General features: G+C 39.9%; 1 protein-coding gene across 1 annotated transcript in view; it reads left to right on the forward strand.

Moving 5' to 3' along the window:
* The window catches only part of SAMHD1 (SAM and HD domain containing deoxynucleoside triphosphate triphosphohydrolase 1), a 48916-nt gene that overhangs the window by 15167 nt on the left and 15464 nt on the right, over positions 1-18285 (forward strand). The window contains exons 6-12 of the mRNA XM_037495505.2: positions 826-896; positions 6895-7050; positions 8908-9008; positions 9282-9390; positions 10158-10249; positions 12038-12153; positions 17515-17651. Of these exons, the coding sequence (XP_037351402.1) occupies positions 826-896; positions 6895-7050; positions 8908-9008; positions 9282-9390; positions 10158-10249; positions 12038-12153; positions 17515-17651 (782 nt within the window). The remainder of the gene's footprint in view (positions 1-825; positions 897-6894; positions 7051-8907; positions 9009-9281; positions 9391-10157; positions 10250-12037; positions 12154-17514; positions 17652-18285) is intronic.

Raw genomic sequence — 18285 nt, forward strand, 5'->3', positions numbered from 1 at the left:
ATCTCTGTGCTGGTCTCTTGTGGGCTCCCTCCAGGCCAGGAACTCACTAATAGGGAAATGCTGATAACACCACAGTTGTGCTTCAACAGAGTTTCATCATAGTAAATGTGGAACCTTAAAATCATATACAAATAAGAGAAACTAGTCATCTTCATTTCTGATTGCCCAAGTCGTCAGTAAAATCCCTAGGTATGGGCCTGATATGTGTATGTTTATTATAGAATATGTACATGATGAATTTTACTTAAAGATAGGTGTTTATAAAGAATGAGAGTAATAAAATTAAGTTCTAATATTTTCTTCCTGACCCTAATGGATTGTCTTAAAGCTGCAGTTCTAATCCACAAATACTCAATCTGGAGATGCCAAAAATTTTGTCATTTACATTCCTTTTAGCTACATAAGGCTGTCATTTTACTCAGATTTATGCAAACTCTGGTGATTCAGTGACCTCTCTCTTTTTTTTTTATGGTTTGACAAATTTTTAAAGAGTCAAGTAAGGAAGGACATTAAAATTTCAGCTACCATTATTTTATCAAAGAAAGGAAAGTTTAACAGCAAAAATTAGGAAGGGCAAAATTTCAGAATAAAAGTTTAACTCACTAAGTTGTGCTTATTTCTTAGAGACCTCTCTTTGAAGGACTTGTTTTCTGATAGAGTTCTGTTTCCTGTAGAAATAAGAAGGAAAGATTTGCCCTTTTTTGTGATGTATTTATGGATTTTAATTTCTGTTGATATGCTAGTTAAATTAAAAAGATTAAAAGATTCCATTTTTATCAATTTGCAAACAGTTTTCTTGTTCTAAGGCTGCTTTTTGTTTTTAAGGTCACGGGCCATTTTCTCATATGTTTGATGGAAGATTTATTCCACTTGCTCGCCCAGGGATAAATTGGAAGGTATGTATATATACTCAATATGTATATAGTGTATGTACAAATATTCAATAGTCAATAAAATAAAAGCTATTGTAGGCAACTGCTGCTGTGGAATAGAATACTTCCCATTGCAGTTTTCAGGGTGTTTTTGTGTGTGTGTGTCCACTGATCTCACCGTAAGGAAAGTCCTTAAGTAGTCCATAAGGAAAGAATTATCATCTCCGTTTTTCACTAGTGCAAAGGAACCTGAAGCACAGAGGTGTATTGATGCACCAAAAATCACAGAACTGCTAACTACCAGAGCCAACACTAGAAAACTTGGTTTTCTAGTTGCTAATTTAATGCTTTTCTACTTTTTCACACTACCGAAAAATAAATAAAAATCATTTCACTTGTTTCAATTCATTTTGTATGACCAAGTTTCATCATGTAAGTTAAAGGAACCATTTGATAATTTGGGACTTGCAGGTAACTGACCCATATATTTGGAATCAATTTTGAGAAGTAAAGCTAGGTTCAATCGTATTTTTTTCCACATGTACTTCTAGAACCTGGAGTTGAAAGGAATATCAGTATATAGCAAGTGCCTCTTATGTGTCAATCACTATTTTCTGTTTGTTTTCTTTAAAGGGATAATTCACACGTGATACATTATATAGATCTTAAGTGTACAATTCAGGGAGTTTTGGCACGTGTATGTCTCCATGTAACCACCACTTAAAATCAGGCTATAGAATGCTTTCATCTTTCTGCAAAATTCCTTTGTACCCCTTTCCATCAATTCCTTCTTCCCTGTTCCCACCACTATCTTACACTTTCATAATTATAGATCAGTTACCTTGTTTTTAAACTGGATATAAGTATATCACATAGTGGGTGCTTATTGTATCTTGCTTTATTCACTCAACAAACGATTTAAGATTCACTCACTTGAATGCATTCATTATCCTAATGGATTGTCTTAAAGCTGCTGTTCTAATCTACAAATATTCAATCTGGAAAAGCCAGAAGTTTTTGTCATTAATAGTAGTTCATTCCTTTTTATTGCTGAGGTAGTCTGTTGTATGAATAAGTCAAGTTTTGCTCATCTTTTCTACTTTTAATGGAAGTTGGATTTTTACTTTTCTGTTTATTAATGAGGTTATTAATTACTAAGGTTAATAAAGTTGCTATGCGCAGTGTTTTTTTTTTAAAGATTTATTTATTTATGCATACAAGAACTGGGGTACAGGCCAGAGGTGTGGGGGGGTGAGAGGATTCACCAGAGATAGAGTGGGAAACAGAACAGGCAGATCTACTGAAATACATTGCTGAGGGGAGCAGTGGGTGAGACAGGAGAGGTCTGCTGCTCCATGTGGGTCACCTGCCTGGCCAGGGATCAAACTCATGCTGCAGTGGCTGCTCATAGCTTCATAGTGCTGTGACTTAACCCCTTGAGCCACCAGGGAGGCCCCAGTATTTTTTTTTTTTAAGATTTATTTATTTATGCATACAAGAACTGGGGTATAGGCCAGAGGTGCAGGGGGACAGAGACAGAGTGGGGAGCACAACAGGCAGATTGATTGAAATACACTGCTGAGGGGAGCAGCAGGAGAGACATGAGAGATCTACTGTGCCATGTGGGTCAGCTGCCTGGCTGGGGATCAAACTCATGCTGTAGTGGCTGCTGATAGCTTCATAGTGCTGATACTTAACCCCTTGTACCACCAGGGAAGGATTTTGTGAATATTTTCCCCCTGGTCCCTGGCTTGCCTATTCATTTTCTTTTTTTTTTTTTTTAATTTTTAAAAATTAATTAATTTATTTATACAAGCACTGGGCACAGTCAGAAGCACGGGAGGGTGAGAGGATTCACCAGAGCCAGAGCGGGGAGCAGAGCAGGCAGAAGGACCGAAGTACACTGCTGAGGGGAGCAGCGAGCGGCAGGAGAGGTCTGTGCGCCATGTGGGACCCTCCTCTGGTGGCCGGGGAGCAGCTGGGGATTGAACCAGCGCTGCAGAGGCTGCGGGCAGCTTCGCAACCCAGCGCTCAACCACTGCGCCACCGGGGAGGCCCTCATTTTCTTTTTTTTTTAAGATTTATTTATATTTATAAAAGAACTGGGGTACAGGCTAGAGGCGTGGGAGGGTAAGAGGATTCACCAGAGCAGAGCAGGGAGCAGAACAGGCAGACTGACCGAAATACACTGCTGAGGGTAGCAGCGGGCAAGATAGGAGAGGTCTGCCGAGCGATGTGGGAATCTCCCTGGCCGGCCTGGAATTGAACCAGCACTGCAGAGGCTGTAGACAGCTTCATAGCGCAGCACTCAACCTGCCGCACCACCGGGGAGGCCCCTATTCATTTTCTTAATGGTGCCTTTTGAGAAATAGAAATTTTAAATTTGATGAAGTTCTCTGGTTCTTCAGGCCAGTAAGATGCAGAGTTTCTTTCCAGTTTTGCTACCTTGGGACCCACTCTTAGGCTAAAAGGCATTTAAAAAACTGGAATATTTCCCAATGCCTTTGTCTTCCAAGTGTTGACTCTCTTCTAACATCTGCCTGCTTTCAGTTGCTCTCCAGTAGGTTTGGTCTAGAGTTTACAGTTGCTTTCTCCTATTTAATTGACCTAAATAGGATCTACTTATTCTCAAGTCTTCTTCTTTAAATATTTTGCCTCTCACATTTAAATTCATAACTCTTGTGGAATTATATTTTGTCTCTCTGTGTGATAGAAATCTACTTTTCTTTTAACTAAGGGTAATTATTGAATAGCTCATCCCTTTGTTACAGGGCAACCTCAATGTGAAATGGGTTGACCTGAGTGTGGGTCCTCACCCATGTGCTTAAAGGGACTTATAATGAGACTCAACTGCAGGCACACACACAAGAAAGGGTTAATAAAGGGTTAATTTACAAAAAGGGGAAATGAAGAAAGGAATAACCCAGGGAGAAAGAGAGAGAGATAAATTGGTAAATGTGTCCAACTAGTTCCCGAGCTGGAACCCAAATAGCATGCTGAAGGCCAGCAAAAAAAACACAAGAACCCTCAAACTCCCATGGCTGGTTATATACCAAACCTGGCTGCTTAACTTCACACTTAGTTCCCAGCAATCCTCCCTTTGGTGGTGATGACATTATGGGGTTTGTAGTCTTTGGTGCCTTGGATCTCTCTGGTCTGGGGTTGGGATGGAATCCATAAAACCTGTGTTTGTGGAATTCATTCAGGACATCCTTTCCCCCCAACATTTTCCCTACTGATCTATAACACTAATCCCAGCAATAATTAGTTTTCAATATATAATGTTTCTAAATTCTTTCCTATTCTACACTTTCTTAGTTATTATTACTGTATTATAAGTTTTGAGAGTTGGTAAGACAACTGTTCACACTTGTGTTATAGGAATATCTTTGACCCTTTGTTCTTCCATTATAAGTTTTATAATTTTTCCCATAGAGGTCTTAAATATTTTCTGTTATACCTACTCTTGTTGATAATTTCATTATTTATTTTTTTTAAAGTTATGCTTATTTTTTATTTTTAAATTTTTTTAAGATTTATTTATTTATTTATACAAACACTGGGTACAGTCAGACACACGGGAGGGTGAGAGAATTCACCAGAGCCAGAGCGGGGAGCAGAACAGGCAGGCTGACGAAGTACACTGCTGAGGGGAGCAGCGGGCAAGATAGGACAGGTCTGCGTCGCCATGTGGGACCCTCACTGGCCAGCCAGGATCCAACCAGCGCTGCAGCAGATGTGGACAGCTTCACAGTGCTGCGCTCAACCGTCTGTGCCACCAGGGGAGGCCCTCAGTGGTTATTTTCTAAAAACAAGGACTTTTTTTATATAACCTCAATGGCGTAATCAACACCAGGAAATTAATATTGAAGCTGTACTCTTACCTAATTTGTAGGCATTATTTCAGATTTCACCAATTGTTCATTAAGGGTGAGGCATTTTTTTCCCCCTGGTCTATACACTTAGACCAGGTCTATACACTTAGTTGCCATTTCTCTGATGATCTTATCAATTTTTTTTAAAAGATTTATTTATTTATACAAGCACTGGGTACAGTCAGAAGCGCGGGAGGGTGAGAGAATTCACCAGAGCCAGAGCGGGGAGCAGAACAGGCAGACTGATGAAGTACACTGCTGAGGGGAGCAGTGGGCATGGCAGGAGAGGTCTGTCTAACCATGTGGGACCCTTGCTGGCGGCTGGGGATTGAACTGGTGCTGCAGAGGCTGTGGGCAGCTTTGCAGCCCAGCGCACAACTGCTGCGCCACCAGGGAAGCCCGATCTTATCAATTTTTTAAACAATAGAGGTGAATTATTTTGTAGAATGTCCCTCAGTTCATTCGGTATTTCCTTATAGCATCAGACTGTATTTTTGGCGGAATGCCACAGAAATAAGTTGTGTAAATCTTTAGTGTATCCCATCAGGCACATAAAATCTGTTTGAGTATTACTGGTGATAATGAGTTTCATTCCTTAGGCAGTATCTGCTCAATTTCTTCATTATACACCTGTTTTTCCTCTTTGTTATATAGTATATTTTTTAAAGATTTATTTATACATACAAGAACTGGGGTATAGGCCAGAGGTGGTTGGGGGTGAGAGGACTCACCAGAGACAGAGTGGGGAACAGAACAGGCAGATTGACTGAAATACACTGCTGAGGGGAGCAGCAGGCGAGACAGGAGAGGTCTGCTGCACTAATTCGTACTGTGCTGCAGTGCCACAGGATGGCTTCACAGTGCTATACCTTACTTAACCCCCTGCCCCACCAGGGAGGCTCTGTTATATAATATATCTTGAGTTAATTTTTTTAAAATTTTTTTATTTATTTTGTGCAAAAACTAGGGTATAGGCCAGAGTCACAGGACAGTGAAAGTATTCACCAGAGGCAGAGCCAGGAGCAGAACAGGCAGACGGACTGAAAACACTGCTGAGAAGAGTAGCAGGAGAGACAGGAGAGGTCTGCCGCACCATGTGGGTATCTCCCTGACCAGTCGGGAATCGAACCCATGCTGCAGAGGCTGCAGACCAGCTTCACAGCGCTGTGCTCAACCTGCTGTACCACCAGGGAAACCCTTGAGTTAATTTTTTTTTTTTAAGATTTATTTTATTTCATTTATTTATTTATTTATACATACAAGCACTGGGTATAGTCAGAAGTGCGGGAGGGTGAGAGAATTCACCAGAGCCAGAGCGGGGAGCAGAGTAGGCAGAAGGACCGAAGTACAATGCTGAGGGGAGCAGCGGGCTGCAGGAGAGGTCTGTGCGCCATGTAGGACCCTCCTCCGGTGGCCGGGGAGCAGCCGGGGATCAAACCAGCGCCGCAGAGGCTGAAGGCAGCTTCGCAACCCAGCGCTCAACCGCTGCGCCACCGGGGAGGCCCTAATTTTTTAACAACTTTTATAGGACTATGCAGATTTTTGTTTTTGCCTTGAGCTTTTTATTTTTTGTCAAATCTGGGATAGGACGGATGTATTCATAGGATCATGTGCTCTTTACAATTATCAGTGAACACATTATGAGTAAGTGAGCAGAGATAGATAAGCAAACTGTTGCCAATTTGAGATTCCAACACAGATGTTAACTTGAAAACTCTAAAGCGTTTTTTTTTTTTTTTTTTTTTTTGCTGGCAAGTTTGCAGTTTCCCCTTTCACCAGTAGATGGAAGTGTTGACAGAATTATTTACAACTTGATATTTTCCAAGGCTGTTGAAACAATAGAACTGAATTTTATAGTGCTGTTCATTTAAGTGGAATTTTACCAGTTAATATTCTTCCAGGCACTGTAAATGATTATATCTCATTAAATATATTTACAAAACAATGAACATGACTTGTATAAGATCTACAGACTAGTAAAACACAGATAATTTGACAGATTTTTTGAAGATTATAGCTGGAAACCAGAAAATTAACATGCAGTGGAACCTTATCTCTAAGTTACCAAGAATCATGTAATTTGGATAATCTAGAGTTCCTATTGGACAAAAGTCTATAATGGACCATATTATGTTAACTTTTCCTAGCATGAACTGGGCTCAGTTAAGATGTTTGACCATTTAGTTGATTCTAATGGACTCAAAGATGTCATGGAACACTATGGTCTCGTCCTTAAAGAAGATATTTGCTTTATTAAGGAGCAAATTGAAGGGCCACATGGATCACCAGACAGTAAGTCGAAGGTAGGTTTATTTTTTTTTTTTTAAATTTATTTATTTATTTATTTTTATTGATTGATTGATTTATACATACATGCATACAAGCACTGGGTACAGTCAGAAGCGCGGGAGGGTGAGAGAATTCACCAGAGCCAGAGCGGGGAGCAGAACAGGCAGAAGGACTGAAGTACACTGCTGAGGGGAGCAGCGGGCGGCAGGAGAGGTCTGCGCGCCATGTGGGACCCTCCTCTGGTGGCCGGGGAGCAGCCGGGAATCGAACCGGCGCTGCAGAGGCTGCGGGCAGCTTCGCAACCCAGCGCTCAACCGCTGCGCCACCGGGGAGGCCCCGAAGGTAGGTTTATAACTTGATTTGAACCGACTGGTGTTCTTCACCTAGTCGTTCCTTGATTTCTTCTGAGCTACACATTTGGCTACTTTAGAGTGACTGAATGAAAAAGTAAGTTATATATTTCTACTTTTTTTAAAGATTGTTTCATATTTTTATTAATTTATTCTTTTTTGTTAAAGATTTATTTATTTATTTATTTATTTATTTATGTATGTATGTGTAAAAGAACTGGGGTACAGGCCAGAGGTGTGGGAGGGGGTGAGAGGATTCATCAGAGACAGAGTGGGGAACAGAACAAGCAGATTGACTGAAATATGCTGCTGAGGGCAGCAGCGGGCAAGTCAGGAGAGGTTTGCTGTGCCACATGGGTTTCTCCCTGGATCGGGATCGAACTCGTGCTGTAGTGGCTACAGATACCTTCACAGGTTTCATCTCAACCCCTTGCACCACCAGGGAGGGCCCTATTTATTCTTTTGCCTGAAAGGACTGGGTGTAGGCCAGAGGTGTGGGGAATGAGAGGATTTACCAGAAACAAAGTGGGGAGCAGAACAGGTGGATCTACTGAAATACACTGCTAAGGGTAGCAGTGGCGAGACAGGAGAGGTCTGCTGCACCATGCAGGTTAGCTCCCTCACTAGGGATGGAATTCATACCCGCAATGGCTAGTGATAGCTTGATAGCACTGAGACTTTAACCCCTGCACCACCAGGGAGGCACCAGATGCAGATCTCTTTATGAGATGTAAGATAAAGAGGTGGATTTGAGGCAAGCATCCTATTTCCAAAAAATAGAGCTCCAAAAATTCTTTGGACAATGCATATCATCTAGACTAGATTTGTAGCTACTTTGAAAGATTAATACTAGTTTAATGCATTAATTCATGCATTATAAGAAACATTCTTACTACTTCATAATTAGATTTATATATTTTTAAAACTTTCAAACAAAGAAAGCTGGGTTGTTATGGGAAATGTTAACAGACTTAAGAGCTTTTCAATGGCACAAAAGATTTTGTAATAGCAGAATATCCGAAACTTTAGCATTCCCTGCCCCACCCCCCTTCCCTACTAATTTGGGAATCAAACAGAGGAAGGAAAGAGTAAAACCTTCTGGGCCTCCCTGATGGCGCAGGGATTAAGACGCAACCTATGAAGCAATCCGCAGCCACTGCAGCACGAGTTCGAGTTTGATTTCTGGCCCGCCAGGGAGAAACCCACATGGTGGGACAGAACTCTCCTGTCTCACCTGCTGCTCCCCTCGTCTGTGTACTTCGGTCTCTCTGCCTGTTCTGTCCCTGCTGTCTCTGGTGAATCCTCTCAACAACACCCCCCAGCCCCTGCATCTCTGGCCTGTACCCCAATTCTTACATAAAAATAAATAAATCTTTAAAAAAAAGAGTAAAACCTTCTAATTTACCTCATGATCCTAATCAAGTATTTATTTATAAATTTCAAACTAATAAAATTGTTTTGCTTGTAAACAGATTTGGTTCTTATCCTAAAACCTTTTAAGTGAGTCTTTTTTTCTTCTAGTGGCCATATCAAGGACGCCCTAAAGAGAAAAGCTTCCTTTATGAGATTGTGGCTAATAAAAGAAATGGCATTGATGTGGACAAATGGGATTATTTTGCCAGGTATGTACTGAATACTTCAGAAAAGTTGGCAACTTAAAGTCCTGGTATAATATATATATATATATATATATATATATATAAAATAAATTATATATATAATTATAAATTATATATATAATTATAAATTATATATATAATTTTCATATAAGTAAATAAATATAGTCATTGTATAAAGGGTTTATAAACTACTGTATATAAAATTTAGTGTTAACATTTAAGGTAGGTTTGCCTTGTTGAAAATTTTCATCTCTCTCTGCTTTGGATTCTTTCTAGGGACTGCCATCATCTTGGAATCCAAAATAATTTTGATTATAAACGCTTTATTAAATTTGCCCGTGTCTGTGAAGTGGAAAATCGGAAACATATTTGTACAAGAGAAAAGGTAAACTATATCATATATCAGAAAAACAAAATAGGAGGTATAGTTTGTGGTTTGAAATCTAGAAATAATCATTCAATAATTTGGAAAAATCAGTACATGGTAGATTGTTCATCTCTTTATTTCATGCTTTGTGTTTGTAAGTATCTTAAGATTCTCTCCACTCTGTGGCATTATTAAATAATAATACAATTATAATAGACTTTTTTTGAGTATTGTGGCAGGCTCTGTTTTAAGTGCTTTAGATTTATTAGCTTCATCCTTATAATCTTATGAAATATATACTTATTATTAGCTCACTTAATATATAAGCAAATTGAAACTCAAGACGTACAGTTGATAAATGTCAGAACTAGAGTTTTAACCCAGAAAGTTGGACTTCAGTTTCATCCTTAATGTGTTTTGTAAATGTTTAAAAAGACTGGACTATGTAGGTGCCTACTAGATTATAGAGTCATGAATTAAAGAGTAGTGTAGTCTTATGTTATAGAAGAATGAAGAATACAATGCCTTTTGAGAATGAAGGATACAACAATAATGATTCCTAGTAACAGTAATTCTTAGTGTTGAGAAGGTTAATAATACATTTAAGATACCTAAAACAGAACCTGTTACAGAGTTAAAGCATTTAATAGATTTTGGTTTACTGAAAACAAAAGTTGCAAATAAATAAATGGCTTTGCCACCATCCCTTTTCCTTGTCTTATATACTTGTCTACTTACAGAGGTTACATAATCTGATTTTGCATTTACTTTACATTTTCCTACAGGAGGTTGGGAATCTGTATGACATGTTCCACACACGCAACTGTTTACACCGTAGAGCTTATCAACACAAAGTTGGCAACATCATTGATACGATGTAAGAAATTCAATTGTTATATGCGAGAAAATGTTCCCATGGTGCTTTGTTAGAGTATCATACTTGGTTCAAGTTGAGATTTCTAGATAAATTTAAGTAAATTTTAAATGAATAAATCTAAAATGGTTCCCTTAGATAAATAAGCAAAAAAAGTAAACGTACTTGGGAGAAGAGATGGAAAGTGAATAAGGGGACAGGTGAAGGGACAGAAGAACTGGCTTAGACTATTCATAAAGAGACAATGGAATGACTTGGATTTCCATACTTGTAGTCACCTACGTACCAGGTAATAGTCACCAAGGTAATGAGATGTGGATGTGCATAATTCTGAAAATAATGACAATTAATTTTTAGGATTAAGATTAATCCTTACACTGTCAATTATTTATCAAAATTAGTGCCAAGTAGTAAAACTAACAGGAATTTCACCTTTTCTTTCTGAGTTGATCAGAATCATAGCATGAAAGTACAGCTAAGTGTCTTATGCAACTCAAATACCCCAATGAGTGGTTATCAAAAATTGGATGTGAATTGAGTTAATTTCATGTCTCTAAAATAGCTTAACTATTCTAAGCTTTTCATGTTTATATATGTGTTGAAGAAATTATGCTTATTTTTATTTTTCCTGTTTGTCATGAACAAGCTAGTTAGAATAAAGTCTCCTATTTGTTACTTTGGTAATATGTTCTTGTTGTTTTGGGTTCATGTATTTGGGTTTCATTTTTTTAGGATTTATTTATTTATGCATACAAGAGCTAGGTTGCAGGCCAGAGATGTGGGAGTGGGGAAATTCACCAGAGACAGAGAGGGGAGCAAAACAGACAGATCTACTGAAATACAATGCTGAGGGGAGCAGCGGGGGATACAGGAGAGTTCTGTGTGCCATGTGGGTTACTCCCTGGGCAGGAATCAAACTTGTGCTGGGGTGGCTGCAGATAGCTTCATAGTGCTGAGATTTAACCCCTTGCACCACCAGGGAGGACCATGTGTATTTTGTTTTTAATTTGGAGAGGCAGAGAGATTTAGGTTCAAAACTTGGCATTGTAGGGGTCTCCCTGGAGGCACATGGGTTAGACACAGCACTGTGAAGCTATCCGTAGCCTCTGCAGCACCCACTGGCTAGAGAGCTACCCACATGGCATAGCAGACCTCTCCTACCTTGTCTGCTTCTCCCCTCAGCAGTGTATTTTAGTCAGTTTGCCTGTTCTGTCCCCCACCCTGTCTCTAGTGAATCCTCTCACCCTCCTCACCTCTGGCCTGTACCCCAGTTCTTGTATGTAGAAATCAAAAATCTTTAAAAAAAACAAACCTGGCGGGCCTCCCCTGGTGGCACAGTGGTTGATCACTGGGCTGCGAGGCTGCCTGCAGCCTCTGTAGCGCCGGTTCATTCCCCGGCCTCTGGCGAGGGTCCCACAAAAAAAAGAAAAAAAAAAGAAAGAAAAAAAAACCTGGCATTGCTTCTTCCTAACTTTGTTACAAAAATTAATTTATGCATCTATAAAACTGAAGCTGATTACACCTATTTTATTGTTGAAAATATGGAATTAAAACAATGTATCTAAATCCCTGTTCCAATGCCTTTAACATAGTTAACATGGTAGCTCACAAATCACCATGTCCTTGTTTAGCAGTTATTTAGTTTGATAGAGAACCAATTGCTTTATAACATTGTGTCTCAAGATTTTATTTCCCTAAAGTAGAAAGAGTTCCTTAACTTTAAGTAAAGCATAAAGTAAAAAATATTCAACTTTTGTCATAAGCATAACATTTTTTTTTAATGATCCATAGGATTACAGATGCTTTTCTCAAAGCAGACAACTACATAGAGATTTTAGGTACTAATGGAGTAAAGTACCACATTTCTACAGCAATTGATGACATGGAAGCCTTTACTAAACTAACAGGTAAAAAAATAAAAGGCAAAGTATATGGTCGATCTCAGATCAAATAGAAGCCATCCTCAGATTGCAAATGCATTGTTTTCCAAACATTCCAATGTATTTTAGCTTCTCAAGTCATATATACTTTTAGATTTCTGTTTTGTCTCTGCTTTGCCCTAGTGAGTTGACTTTGATAAAGTCATGTAACCTTTCTGAACCTTAGTTTCATCATCTATGTAATGGGAATAATGGTACCTTGTGTATAGTGTTTTTTTTTTTTTAAGATTTGTTTCTTTATGCATATAAGAACTAGGGTACAGGCCAGAGATGTGGGGGTTGAGAGGGTTCACCAGAGACAGAGTGGGGAACAGAATGGGCAGATCTACTGAAACATACTGCTGAGGGGAGCAGCAGGTGAGCCAGGGGAGTCCTGCTGTGCCATGTGGGTCACCTCCCTGGCCAGGGATGGAACTCGTGCTGTAGTGGTTGTGGGTAGCTTCATAGGTTGCATCTTAACCCCCTGCGCCACCAGGGAGGCCCATTGTGTATAGTTTTGTTATGATGCTTAAAAGAGCCATAACAGCCAGTACGTAGTTGACAGGCAAATACTCAATATTTATTATTTAATTTAGAATACAACTTTACTAATACCAAAAAAAGCTGATAACCCTTTGAACATTATTTTTGTTGCAAAACTCAGGATGCCAGGAATGTTTCTTACCATTTCAACAGAAATGAAATCTATAACTTAGGGAGGGAAAGAACAGAGGTGAAGATAACACAACTGGTTCTTTAATGTGGCAAAGTGTAGACTGACAAAGATATAAAGAATTTTGAGAATAAGCAAAAAAAAAAAAGGACCATAAATTACATGCCAGTCAGAATTTTTACTTGGAAGTCATGAAAACTCACTCTGCTTAACTTAAAATAAAATTAGAAAGAAATCACATACTTTCAGAATTAGTGGAGAGGCTGGAGACTGAAAATAAGCAAAAACAACAGAAACTAAATGGCCTATGAGATAGCTGAGATCATCCTTCAGCAGTTTCCTGTGTCAGGAACTCCTGCTGTTCTGGTCCTGCTGAATTCTGTCTGCAGACCACTGCCAGAATGAAACCGGAACCATTTACCCTCACACTGTCTCCAAACAACCAGTATTCTTCATTTCCAACCTCTCTGTTGATAAATAATATAAATAAATCCAATAAAAATAAATTACTAAATAAAATGGTGGGGAGGGCCTCCCCGGTGGCGCAGCAGTTGAGCTGGGTTGTGAAGCTGCCTGCAGCCTCTGCAGCACCGGTTCGATCCCCGGCTGCTCCCCGGCCACTGGAGGAGGGTCCCACATGGCGCGCAGACCTCTCCTGCCGCCCGCTGCTCCCCTCAGCAGTGTACTTTGGTCCTTCTGCCTGCTCTGCTCCCCGCTCTGGCTCTGGTGAATTCTCTCACCCTCCCGCGCTTCTGACTGTACCCAGTGCATGTATAAATAAATAAATACATAAATCTTAAAAAAAAAAAATGGGGGGAAAAGACATGAAATACAAGCCCATGATTTTATTGAATTTCATGAACATAATAAACATTTAAATATAATAAAATCAGAGAAAAGTTAGATTGCCAAAACTATTATGTATTATTCTTTTAAAATATACTTACTTGGGCCTCCTTCATGGTGCAAGGGGTTAAGCACCTCACTATGAAGCAATCTGCAACCTCTGCACCACGAATTTGATCCCCGGCCAGGCAGGGAATAACCCACATGACGCAGCAGACCTCTCCTGACTAGCCCACTGCTCCCCTCAGCAGTGCACTTCAGTTAATCTGCCTGTTCTGTTCCCCACTGTCTCTGATGAATCCTCTCACCCCCTGCATCTCTGACCTGTACCCCAGCTCTTGTATGCTTAAATAAATAAATCTTTTTAAAAAAGGTAAAATAAAATATACTTATTTGTAGGCAATTAGCACAGTCTTTTTCTAATTTTTTTTTAAAGATTTATTTATTTATTTATTTATATGATCACTGGGTACAGTCAGAAGTGCGGGAGGGTGAGAGAATTCACCAGAGCCAGAGCGGGGAGCAGAGCAGGCAGAAGGACTGAGGTACACTGCTGAGGGGAGCAGCGGGCGGCAGGAGAGATCTGCGCGCCATGCAGGACCCTCCTCCGGTGCCCGGCGAGTAGCCGGGGATCGAACCGGCGCTGCAGAGGCTGCGGGCAGCTTTGCAACCCAGCGCTCAACCGCTGCGCCACCAGGGAGGCCCAAGATTTATTTATTTATACATACAAGAGCTGGGATATAGGCCAGAGGTACAGGGCAGCTTAGAGGATTCACCAGAGACAGAGTGGAGAGCTGAACAGGCGGATTGACTGAAATACACTGCTGAGGGGAGCAGTGGGAAAGACAGGAGAGGTCTACTGCACCATGTGGGTCAGCTTCCTGAGTGGGGATTGAACTCGTGCTGCAGTGGCTTCTAGTAGCTTCATTGTGCCGAGACTTAACCTCTTGCGCCACCAGGGAGGTCCCATTTTTATTCTTATTTTTTTTCCTATTGAGGCAGCATTGTCTTACAAAATTATATATGATTCAGAGGCATAGGCTAACACCTCCTCAGATGCATGTCCTCATACACACCCACCTCCAAGGCACCCATGGTCCTCTTCCATAGTCCATTATATTTTCCTTCCCACTGTGTAACAAAACATAGAAACAGTTTAGATATACATTATCCCCTATAACTGTAATCATCCAACCAAAATTAATTAATAAGCAAGAAGCAAGCTCTTAATAAGCCTTAAATATTGATGTACATACAGTGTTCTCAAGTGTGCACTGACTTTCAATATGGGGGATCCCTGTTTCATTTTGTTATGTGTATATATATATGTATATGTATATATATTTATTTTACAGTTGGTTAAGATTAGAAAATGGGGGCCTCCTGTCTCACCTACTGCTTCCCTCAGCAGTATATTTCAGTAGATCCGCCTGTTCTGCTCCCCACTCTGTCTCTGGTGAATCATCTCACCTCCCACACCTCTGGCCTGTACCCCAGTTCTTGTAATCATAAATAAATAAATATTTTTAAAAAAAAGAATAAAAATAAATAACATCATACTATATTGACTAGCCTCCTGTTGTTATGTTGACAGAAACAGAGATAAAGCAATTCGGGCAGGGAGGAGATTAAGCTCTCATTTAATATCAATAATAAGTTCTTAGAAGCTGTGATTTTTAAGTGAAATGACATAATAAAATCAATTTTATCATAGGCTAATTGTTATAAAGAAGAGTTAAATTCCAAGGGCAGTTTTCTGGTCACAGGAAAAAAATCTCTACACTACTAAATAAAGACCCCAAATACTCTGATATTAATTAATAACTTATATTCAGTCATTCATTTTCACACAGTTCAGGGTTGCAGAGGGCTAGAAGCTGTCCTGGTAGCTCAGGGCATGGGTGGGAACCAGTGCTGCACAGGACTCTCTGGGATGATTCTGATACACCAGTGAACCTAACTTGCTCATCTTGGGATATGGGAGAAAAGCAGAGTGCCTGGAGAAAGCCCATGCAGACATGGGGAGACACAGAGGTCCCAGTTACCAATGGATTTTTTTTTCCCCTCATCAACTTTGTAATGAAATTTTGTTATTCAAGGACATGCTATATTTAATACTGACCTTTTTTTAAGATTTATTTATTTATGCATACAAGAACTGAGGTACAGGCCAGAAGTGCGGGGGGGTGAGAGGATTCACCAGAGACAGTGGGGAGCAGAACAGGCAGAGCAACTGAAACATACTGCTGAGAGGAGCAGCAAGCAAGCCAACAGGGGTCTGCTACGCCATGTGGGTTGGCTTCCCTGGCTAGAGATCTAAGTCAGGCCATGGTGGTGATAGCCCTGAGACTTTAACCCCAGTACCACCAGGGAGGCCCTCCTAATTTCATGTTTCTGATGAATGTTTCAGCTTCTCTGGATGTAGCTATCTTTAAGCATTGTAGATAATATGGCCCTAGTCTTACGAGGTAACCATTTTCTTGGTCTTTCTCCTCAATATTCATTAGCATAGGTGGACCTTACCTCTAACTTCTAGTCCCCTGCAATAACATTTTAGACTCTGGGACATTTTACAAGATGACTGCCTGAACTTTTCTAAAATATCGATATCACAAATGATAAATCAGGGGAATTATTCTAGGTCTAGATTAAAGGAGACTTAAAAAACATGATGACTAGTATCATTGACTTTACTTGGTTTCTTTATCAACAAGAAAACCCTGTAAGTTGAATTAATGGATTAAACAAATTTAAATATACACTGTTAGTTTTAGATCAATTTTAAATTTCTTGGCATATTGTGCTTATGTAGGAGAATTTTCTTATTCTTGGATGATATTTGCTTAAGTATTTTGGAATGAAGCGTTCTAATGTCTGTGATTTTCAAATGTTTCATAAAAATGTATGTGCATGCATATAAACATATAAACATATACCCATGGAAAGAATGTGCATATAGATGGGAAATGTTAATTGTTTTGGTCAATGGTATTTTCTTTTTAAATTTTTTCAAAGTAACAAGCTGAAGGAAAAAGAGAAGGGAAAAACTACCTTCTCATGGACTGGAATGTTAAAAAAACTTTTAATTAAGAAAATTTACAAAATTCCATGTACCTATCACTTAGCTTCAACAATTATCAGCACAGCAATTTTGCTTCCATCCACCCACTTCTGTAAGACACTAGGCTATTTGGAAGCAGATCTCAGACATAATTTCAGTATTACTTAAATATCATTCTCTTATTAAAAAAAAACTAACAAACCAGGGCCTCCCTGGTGGCACAAGGGGTTGAGCACTGCACTGTGAAGCAATCCGCAGCCTCTGCAGCATGAGTTCGATCACCGGCCAGCCACATGGCGCAGCAGACCTCTCGTCTCTCACCCGCTGTTCCCCTCAGCAGTGTATTTCAGTCAATCTGCCTGTTCTGTTCCCCATTCTGTCTTTAGTGAATTCTCTCACCCCACACATCTCTGGCTTATACCCCAGCTCTTGTATGCATAAAAATAAATAAATCTTTAAAAAATAAGCAAATCATAACAAATTAACACCCATGTGTGCCCGTCACTCAGCCTCATGTCGTCAACTCCAGTGCAGTCTTGTTTTAGCTCTGCTCCTTCCCCACTTGCTAGATTACCTTTAGCAAATCTAAGACATGGACTAGAACTTTTCTTAAAATTCACTCTTTATAAAAAAATTTCACATTGTCTATATCTGTAAACTTGTGATTGAAATTTCAGAAGCACAGCAGTGTATGAAGCCTGTTAAATCTTGTGGTTTTTTGTTTTTTTGTTTTCATTTTGCGATAACTGAAATTTCATCAAATTGGCAGATAATATTTTTCTGGAGATTTTATACTCTACTGACACCAGATTGGATGCAGCACGAGATATTTTAAAAAAAATTGAATCCCGTAACCTATACAAGTATGTAGGTGAGACTCAGTCAAGAGAAGAAAAGTTTCAAAGGGTAAGTTGGGTTAGCTCGTACTTTTCTACCATTAGTAAAAGTTTCTCTGCCCTCCAAGAGGAAACCATTAACTCATCACAAAACCTAGACTCTGTTCTAAGGCCTTGTGTTCATTCTTAGCTTCACTGAGACTTTAAGGACCTACTTTTAACTTCTGTTTTCACAATATATCTGTTTCTCCCAGATAGCACATTCCTGTCTTTCTTAATTCAGATATCTTATTTTTTCCTGCTTATTGAGGTTTTCTTTCTTTTTTTTTTTTTAAAGATTTATTTATTTATACAAGCACTGGGTACAGTCAGAAGCACGGGAAGAAGAGAGAATTCACCAGAGCCAGAGCAGGGAGCAGAGAGGCAGAAGGACCGAAGAACACTGCTGAGGAGAGCAGTGGGCAGCAGGAGAGGTCTGCGCGCCATGTGGACCCTCACCCGTTGGCCGGGGATCGAACCGGCGCTGCAGAGGCTGCGGGCAGCTTCGCAACCCAGTGCTCAACCGCTGCGCCACCAGGGAGGCCCTTTCTTTCTTTTTTTAAAGGTTTATTTATTTATGCATAGAAGAACTGGAGTATAGGCCAGAAGTGTGGGGGGTGAGAAGATTCACCAGAGACAGAGTGGGGAGCAGAGCAGGCAGATCT

This window comes from Talpa occidentalis, unplaced genomic scaffold (genome assembly GCF_014898055.3).
Source record: "Talpa occidentalis isolate TD23 unplaced genomic scaffold, MPIMG_talOcc4v2.1 talOcc4.10, whole genome shotgun sequence".
Lineage (NCBI taxonomy): Eukaryota > Metazoa > Chordata > Mammalia > Eulipotyphla > Talpidae > Talpa > Talpa occidentalis.